The 9,761-nt window shown below is 37.5% G+C and overlaps 1 protein-coding gene across 1 annotated transcript; it reads left to right on the forward strand.

The window, feature by feature from the left end:
• The first annotated feature begins 7,028 nt into the window (after positions 1-7,028).
• On the forward strand, positions 7,029-9,398 carry LOC133301509 (serine/threonine-protein phosphatase 7 long form homolog). The gene is made up of 3 exons (XM_061501143.1): positions 7,029-7,120; positions 8,564-8,759; positions 8,832-9,398. Exons 1-3 carry the CDS (start codon positions 7,029-7,031, stop codon positions 9,396-9,398), a joined length of 855 nt encoding a protein of 284 aa, XP_061357127.1.
• Positions 9,399-9,761: the final 363 nt, after the last annotated feature.

The following is a 9,761-nucleotide window of genomic DNA, read 5'->3' on the forward strand; positions in this document are numbered from 1 at the left end:
AATCATTCCTCTATGTGGCTGTAGAATTTCTATTTCATTGAAACACCATCACTTTTCTCTCAATACTTCTCTACGACACACGGAGTGCCAACAATTACTAGTTCACGCAGTCAGCGATCAAAGACCGCAAGGTAAGTCTCAACTTCGAGTGGTGCTCGCCTGGGACTTCCAAGAGCAACACCTCTTAGGATTCAATCCACAAGGGAAACCCAGGACAACTTAATTGTCACATTATTACCAACATATTTACTATTGTGTAACTTGTACACCGGGACTCCATCATGAATCCCATAACAAATTGAGCGTCCAATGACACTCCAAAGAGACAATCTCTTCAAATACTTCCCCTCATAGGGATTTCATTTATCATCATAGTTCTTTTACTAAGAATTCAATACAACACAGATATACATATATAGGCACTCCGGCCTTCACAAAGGGTATATATATATACTGGCACTTAGGCCATCACAGGAGTATCATCCATCTATTCATCAGTGTAATTAGACAGGCCATCCGGCTGTTACGTATTATTTACTACCCCTTACAAACATCCTTTAACAATTATTCCTTTTCAAAATACAACAATCACCCCTTGGAATTTCCAAGAAACATCTCTTATGGGACAATTTTCTCATGCATTATACCACCTGAACCTCTATCAAGGAACCATTCCGATTAAAATCCCACATATTAATGCACACATACAATCAGATCACATCATAAACAAATCACAACAACTCGACCTTATAAAGCATACTAATACCATTAGTACACAACATTTAGTCATACTTTCTCATATCACATTTGTTTCCTTTATGACACATTCGTCAAGTCAAGTTCTATTCACCAATGTACACACATTTAGTCATATTCTCTCATATCACAATTATCTCTTTTCCTGACACATTTGTCAAGTCAAACCATTCTTCCATTTTGGACAATCACAACCTCAATAAGTTTCGTTCAATGCCATCAGTGGCAATTCTCTCAACTTAATACATTGTACTCTATCAACCTTATGATCTATTCACTTATGTTCAATCAACATTAATTCATCATGGAATAAAATCCCATATTTCGACATTGAACACCTAATACGTCATTATCATAGTCATCTTAAGGTACTCACAAATTAACAATTCACCAGCACAATAATTTCAAGTGGTCAAATCCCTTAGGATTAGACATCAAATATTCCATTTGTTTCTCTACATTAACCACCCCAATTTATTCAAGCCTACACCACCTATCAGGGACTTATAACTTCTAATCGAATATAAAATATTCAAACTCTTTCTACATTCAAACATCTTAGTTTATCATAGTGTGTGCCCTCCACAGGGACTTACAACATAATTTGGCTAAGCTTACACATAAGCATCTATATTCGAACTTTCATAAATCCATTTGGATTCCAAGACACTCACCATGTTATAGTCATACCACTAATCCCATGTATATCCAATTGTTTTAACCACTCCCTACATATAGGAAAGATTCACTAACATCATTATCACAATATCAACTCATTTCAATCATACTTACCAACCATAAGTCCACAATTTAAACTATGGTAGCATTCTACCAAAATGATTAGACGCACCTCCAATCATTCTAACTAAGTCCTCAATTACATCAAATTCACTTACAACATCTATATCTGTGGAGCAATCAACACTGCAACCACAACCTATATCTGTGGAGCAATCAACACTGCAACCACAATCAGAGTTCCCTAAGAAACTGCTCTGATACCATAAAATGTAACAGCCCGTTACGTACCGGTAATGTTATCATTGCATGTGGTATTAAGCGCATTTACAATCACAGTAATCGAGTTAATTAAATTATGGGTAAACTTTTTCCTTTCTTACATTCTTTGCTTTAAACATTAACCATTTCCGTAATCAATTAAAACAACGCCATAATTGTAAATGCCAAGCTCGCGGAAGCATAAAACATACCAAATATAATCTCTCTAAGCAATACCATTTATTTTAGAGTTTAGAAAAACACATTTTCAAAATTTACACTGTGGTAATCGATTACCACCTTGAGGTAATCGATTACCAAAGGTTACTGTAGAAGTCAGAACCTCAATTTGGGCTCCCCTGTTTTCTGGTAATCGATTACCAAGGATTGGTAATCGATTACTGAACTAGGTAATCGATTACCAATGCTATGGTAATCGATTACTCTGTAGACAGAAGCTCAATTTTTCGTTCCCTGTTGCAGGTAATCGATTACCAGTGAAAAGTAATCGATTACTATGCAGCAAAAATGACAGATGACAGCTTTTAAGACCCAAAATGAGTGGTCTAACTTACTCGTAACACATTGCTACTTCATATACATTTTACACATGTCCTGATGTAGGCTCTAGGCCCTTCCATCATGCATATTTATTATGAATGCATCCATTACAACCATTTGCAATATCATAGCCATTTTACACAACCAATGGTCTATTTACAACTCAAGTCTTCCAATGCTTCAAAATACTATTTTGTGGACATGGACAAGTCCCATGCTCCCTCAAAATACAAGAATAACAAGAGGCATAACTATACATCAATTTTAAAGGACTTAACATATAGTCATAAATATACAAGAGCATGGCAATATCCACATGCAACAAGTTCATGACCTAACTCCAAATATTAAATACAATGTTATGTACATCAAATGGAATCTTTCAGTATGTCATGCCCTCCAAATGATCCTCACGCTCTACTCTTCCACTAAGAGGGCCTCTTGCCCGGAGATCCACCATGCTCAGCAGAACCTGAAATGATGTCCCCAAACGCAAGGCTCCCAACGTACGCTCCGAGCTTAATTCTCCTCTATTGAGTCCGAGAGAGGAAACCTATAATGATCAATCAACATGATCATCTATCAATTTCAAGACAACCAATTCACTTTCAAATACAATAATTCTCAACAAAACAACTTAGGCCTAATGGCCAACTACATTTAATCCACTTACTTCAACCATTTTAGTCATTAAACTAAATCACCACTTATGCGCTAAGGCATCACTCATTGATTATACCACATTTTCACATCATTCTCCTTATTTCCTTCGATATGGTTGAAATCTCACACAAAATACACATCCAACATTCCTCCTTTCAATTTCACTACATCAAACCAACCTACCATTCATTTAAACACCAATCATGATCATATAACATCAACTATATCATTTTTACACCATCACCCCACCAATGACCTCAATAGGTCGAATTTCACATCCCCATCAACCTAGGGGTATTCAATCCGATTCCACACTCATACTGTTAGGAACGCGGATCCTACAAAGGAATCTCAAGGAAGAACAAGATCAATGGAGAAGAACAATCAGAGGAAGAACGAACGAAAGAAGGAACAAAGAACAATTCTGTTTAATTTTCTGAATGAATGTTGCAATTACAACAATTGTCGTTTTTATACCATGACAGCAACTAATGAAATGAAGTAACTGATTGCCACGTCACATGTGCACGTGTGCAATTTACAAATGACTATATTAACAACACAATGACTATATCAGTAAACTATTTCTGTAACTACCCTTATACAAGTGTATTATATCTAAACACTATGTTCCTAATGAATATCAACAATAAAGTCTTTCACCCAACTTGGTGCTCCAGTCCTCCTCTTCGTAACATTGTCATCCCCTTAAAAATGGACCTTGTCCTCAAGGTCCAAGGAATGAAAAAAAATTCAACCGTAGAGGACCAACTGAAACTGTCCTTGCATGGCTTAATAGAGCAAACAAAATTTCCATGGATATGATTTGTTTTCTGGAACGAAAACTCCTTGCAAGCAAGATGGCTGCATTTCTTGCTCGCTCTGATGCAAAGGCTAATACAAAAGAAAACCCTTGCTTTGGTTGCCAAAATAGTGCCTGTGCTGCAGCATTGCCACCCCCTCGAACTCCACAAGGCTGCATTGAACCTGAATAATATTCTTTGGCAATTGTTGTCTTTCCTTTACAGAGCTTCATCCTCATTTTTCCAACATGAAGGAAATAAATAGATTTGTTTGGATGGTGTGAGCCATTTATCTGAGTTACAACAACATTAAATTCAGTGTCATGTTTTCGCACAAGTGCCTCTACATAGGTCCCCAACCCAGCAGCTGGATCAATTGGACCAGTGGTTGACATTGTGATTTGCAGAGATTCTGAAATAATATCAACTTGTAATGGGCGTCCAACATCAAAAGGATCAGGGACATAAACTGATCTGGAAGCTCCTGAAATAAGTTCCTTTTTGGCACCTCCAGATGATACGCGATACCACTCTCCTTTCTTTGTCCTTGCCAACTCCTTTTGTAGTCGAAGATAATGTCTAGACTTCTCTGCAAGTTGAGCCCTCAATGCTCGAGGCTCATATTCCATATCCATAACCTTGCTTAGCGGATGCAGCATTTTGAGTCTCCTAGGCTGAAATCTGGTGACTGAATCTTGAAGAGAAACCTGCATTGATCTTTGATCCAACGAAGACATTGGCAGTCCATTGGTTTGTATCATCATATCTGACCACAAGCAAGCCAGGTACTTCATGATAGCCATCACAGACCATGCTGTATGCCTGAGATCCAAATGATACACTGAGTTGAAGTATATGGGCATCCAAGAAAGAACATTAAAAAATCCCCAGCTATGCATGGAATTTACAGCAATTAGAGACCATGTTGGAAACTTTGAAACTGGGGTATCATTCTCAACAGCTTTTGGAATTCCCACCACTGAAACCTTCAAGTCACGTCTTCTAATTTCCTCAAAAATCACAGAAGCCCTGCTCTGAGTTCCATCTCCTCCAACTTTGTAAACCTGATTAATTTCCCGATCTTGAATGCTATCAACAATCTTTGAGGTGTCATAGCCGCTTCTTGATGTTCCAAGGATGGTTCCACCACGTTTATGGATGTCACTGGCAACCTTTGGTGTTAATGGGATTGTATTTCGAAAATAAAAACCTCTATATCCGCCCTCTATTCCAAGGACTTTGTGCACCCCATACATATAGTATAAGCAGCAAACTAGTTCTCTGATCAATGTATTTACACCAAGACATAGACCCCCACATGTGACAATACAAGCATATACATCTTCTGACTCAAAATATACTTTTTGACGAGGCCCAGCACGGCTAAAATGGGTCCCTCTTGGGCTATTCTTATGTATCACTATCTGTTGTGCAACGATATCATCCACGTTAACAAAATACTGCTGAACAACTGAATGGGAAGGATTGTCTTGCAATGGATTAGGATATGTAGGGAGATTGGGAATGTAGTCAGATAGGTGAGGAACATCTTCAAGGACATAGCCAGCAACTCCAGTGATGATCTTGGAATCAACCATGGTGATGACGGTGGTGTTGGATTCTGTGGGACCATAAACTGATTTTGGATACAAGGTAACTAGGACTTCAACAACACAAAGAAAAGGAAGAAACAGAGAGGCAAAAGACCATATGAAAGAGAAAATATCCTTGATATTATTTGCATTGTGAATGAAAAGAAATCCTCCAGGATCCCAATAAAGAAAAAGGTCAGATATCATCATGTACCAAGACCTTGTACTTAGGTCAGACATTTCATCAAACATGTGTCTTGCAACTACCATATCATCAGAGACACAGTACATAGCCATCAAACTTAGATCGTCAAGCCAATGAGGGGCACCAGTTTGCACCTCACACCCAACCAAGAAGGAATCAACGGACATAGCTTCCACATCAATGAAAATTGGACTTTGTGCAATGCACTGATGCGCCACAGCAACACTAATTTCTTGATTGACTCCCGGACCGGAAACAACAACACTAATAGCATCTTTCGAAACTGGGACACTGCCATCAAAACTCATTGTAGAAGTTAGTGTACTAACCTTTGCGAAATCAGCTTTAATCTTGGCGAAGTCGGCGCACATCTCGTTCCTAAAACTTGCAAAGTCAGCATACATCTCTGTGCTACATCGTGCAAGGTTTGTAATGGCGACAGCAAGATTATCCACAAGCGTTGCAATGGAAGGTGAAGCTGAAAAATGGGGATGAGAAGCCCTAAATGCATCCTGCATCTTGATGAACGAAAATGAATTCAACAAGATGAAAGCACCAATGTTAGGAATGCGGATCCTACAAAGGAATCTCAAGGAAGAACAAGATCAATGGAGAAGAACAATCAGAGGAAGAACGAACGAAAGAAGGAACAAAGAACAATTCTGTTTAATTTTCTGAATGAATGTTGCAATTACAACAATTGTCGTTTTTATACCATGACAGCAACTAATGAAATGAAGTAACTGATTGCCACGTCACATGTGCACGTGTGCAATTTACAAATGACTATATTAACAACACAATGACTATATCAGTAAACTATTTCTGTAACTACCCTTATACAAGTGTATTATATCTAAACACTATGTTCCTAATGAATATCAACAATAAAGTCTTTCACCCAACTTGGTGCTCCAATCCTCCTCTTCGTAACACATACTCATCATATACTCCTATTATTTACATATACCAATGGTTCATGATTCAATTGTTCAATTACAACACATACCAATTTCATAAAGTCTTGAAACTCATCACAAAATTGCCTAAGTTATAAATTTACAATTCACCATAATTTTTATTGCATCAATCATCATCATTTATCATTTTAAGTATTTAATTACAAAGGAGACATACCATTTAATGCTCCTTACTACCTTAACCCAACTTACATCATCAAAACCCTAACCATTATATGATCTCATTTAAAACAAAGTGAGGGTGAGAAACCTTACCACCAATAGCTTCCAATGATCCTAGGGATTGATCTCCAAGCAATGATTCAACCGAAAGACCCACAAAATTTCTCCAAAATCATCCAAAATCGCCGCTGAAAATGGGGGTTTTCACAAGATGTGGTGGTTTTCATGGCTTAATACTACTACCAATGGATTTGGAAGGTTGTTTCCAACAAATTTCAAGCCAAGAATCACTTGAATTGGTCAAGAAATGAAGAAGTTGCAAGAGGAAGAAGGATTCAAGGTCATGGCTATGGAAAATGAGAAACTCACGGGAGAGGAGAAGAAAAATGGAGAGAGAATGTCATGTAATTGTGACTTTTAAGTCACTTAAACCATTAGTGGGTCCCACACGCAATTTAACTTTAATTAATCACCTAATTTAAACCACAAATTCATAATCTACATATTTTCCTTGTTCGCGCCATATTTTTGTTTCTTAAAAATACAGATAAAAATTTCACACTTATCGGTACAATTATACCGCAGTATTTTTACACCGGAAAAATCACTATTCATCAAAAAATTTCGAAACTTGCCTATCCACTCGATTTTTCGTCCTGAATCCATTTCCGGCATTATTTTTATCATTTGAGGTCTTCTACTCAATTTTTCATGCCTAGGGATGCGTGTTTGGTAATTTACCATTTTGCCCTTTTCACACAGTTTGGCCTTAATTTTTGGATTTTCACTAATCCTCCCCTTTTAACCCATATTATAGCATATAATTTCATATTTAGATTTACGAGGTGTTATAGTGGGGATAGTCATTGATTCTTGAAGCGTCCGGGCGTTACAAATGGCAATAATTTTATTAAACATATGATGGTTAATGATTATAGTATATAAGTCAAGATGAAAAGATAATTGCTACAATTTCTGTATTTTATGGGACGATATTCACTTCGTCCTGCTATTTACTATATTTATTGATTCTTGATTTTCATGATAAACATCTAAAGCTTATTAACTATATTATTAATAATATATATTTGATAATTCATTATATTATCAATATATATATATATATATATATATATATATATATATATATATATATATAGATATAATATCATTAAGACATACAAATTTTTTTTCGGATATTAAGACCTAAGGTTAAGTATTCTGTAAGTATTATATTACTTTTGTCCAATGTATTTTTATTATTTAATTACAAATAAAATACTGTACTATGTATTAACATTATTTCATTAATTTTGATTGTAGTAATGAAAATGACGCATATGCTTAAATTTTTTGATAATAAATTAGAGTAAACACCCTTTTTAGTCCCTGTCAATATCTACGAAGCCTTTTTTAGTCCCTGACAATAAAAAAGGACCAAATTGGTCCCTGAAATTACAACAAAAGGGCCATGTTAGTCCTTATGTCAACTCCCAAATATGTAGAGTGGCCCTTTTCTTGTACTTTCAGGGACCAATTTGGTCCTTTTTTATTGCCAGGGACTGAAAAGGACTTCGTAGATATTGTCAGGGACTAAAAAGGGTGTTTACTCAATAAATTATGTCATTACTTAATTAATTTGTAAATAAAATGGGGCATTACATGTGATTAATGTAAATGTTGTTTTATATTATATAGTTGAGGGTAATGGCTGAGTCATCATCTTCATAGGGTTCTGCATCAGATGTAGAGCCTACCGATCCCAGCATATACATCATAGGGTTCTGCATCAGATGTAGAGCCTACCGATCTCAGCATATACATCATACCTGGGTTGTACAGATGGGAGGTCCTTCGTAAGAGGACGCAGAAAGCTCATATTTCACAGCGAGTATGGAATACAGAGCATGTAAGGAAAATAAAGACTAGAGGTGGGAAGCCATCTAGGGGGCCACCTATAGGCGTTATCCTAGAGGTTGTCGCAGACTACCTGACACAGGCCGGATTCATACATGTTGCCCGAATGCGACATATTCAGGTATGCAATTTACGTTGTTTTGTATTTATGTTATTATTTGTTAACACGCTCTGATTGTATATTTTATCACAGATCGATGCCCCTTTAATTAGTGCTCTGGTCGAGAGGTGGAGACCAGAGACACATACTTTCCACATGACCCAAGGTGAGATGACTATCACATTGCAAGATATGGTAGGCATATTGGGGTTGCCTACTGACGGGGATGTCGTCACGAGATCCACCTCTGAGGATTGGCCCGCTGTTTGTGGGGCTGTATTTGGCGCGGTTCCACAGCCAAATGAGTTCCATCATTCAGGCGACGTGCGTATCTCATACTTAGATCGGTTATATACCAGGTGGACTGATCATGAAAGAGATCGTGCTGCCGAGATCTACTTCACAAAGGCGCACATTGCCAGGATGCTTGGTTCTTGGTTGCTAGCGGACAAGTCTGGAGGCAGCAATTTCGGTTGTCGGCTAGTCCCGTTGCTTGGGGGAAGATTTGATGATATTGGCCGATACAGCTGGGGATCTGCGGTTCTGTTACACCTTTTCAAGAATTTGTGTGAATTGACAGATGCCGATCGATCTGACATGGGTGGTTGTCATATTCTCCTTCAAATCTGGGCATGGATACGATTCCCACCCAGGTATTAAATCAGGTATGTACTCAACTATATACACATTAATACAAACTTCCTAATTCAAACTTCCTAATTCAGGTATTAAATTAGGTATGTACTCAACTATATACACATTAACAGCTTCGTCACCTGCAACTGCGGATTGTAACTTATTAATACAAACTTCCTAATTCAGGTATTAAATCAGGTATGTACTCAACTATATACACATTATTTCAATTACCTTCATGATGAATCCCTAATGGGGCAGACACAACGTCATGCAACTGCATCATTTGCACGACCACTGGTTGATGGAATATTGGGATTTGAGACGCACCCATTTCGGCACCTTCATCTCCTTCGGAAGCACTAGCATCCTCCGCCACAAGACGTT

The sequence above is a fragment of the Gastrolobium bilobum genome, unplaced genomic scaffold (genome assembly GCF_033153095.1).
Source record: "Gastrolobium bilobum isolate Gb01-03AN ecotype WA unplaced genomic scaffold, APGP_CSIRO_Gbil_v1 utg22804, whole genome shotgun sequence".
In the NCBI taxonomy this organism is placed as follows: domain Eukaryota; kingdom Viridiplantae; phylum Streptophyta; class Magnoliopsida; order Fabales; family Fabaceae; genus Gastrolobium; species Gastrolobium bilobum.

Excerpts from the sequence above, each read along its gene's own strand:
- LOC133301509 (XM_061501143.1), top strand. The coding sequence starts at position 7,029 with ATGAAGAAGTTGCAAGAGGAAGAAGGATTCAAGGTCATGGCTATGGAA. Across the intron at positions 7,121-8,563 it reads AAGAAAAATGGAGAGAGAAT|ATGGGAGGTCCTTCGTAAGA; the intron begins GTCATGTAATTG and ends TGGGTTGTACAG. Across the intron at positions 8,760-8,831 it reads CCCGAATGCGACATATTCAG|ATCGATGCCCCTTTAATTAG; the intron begins GTATGCAATTTA and ends ATTTTATCACAG.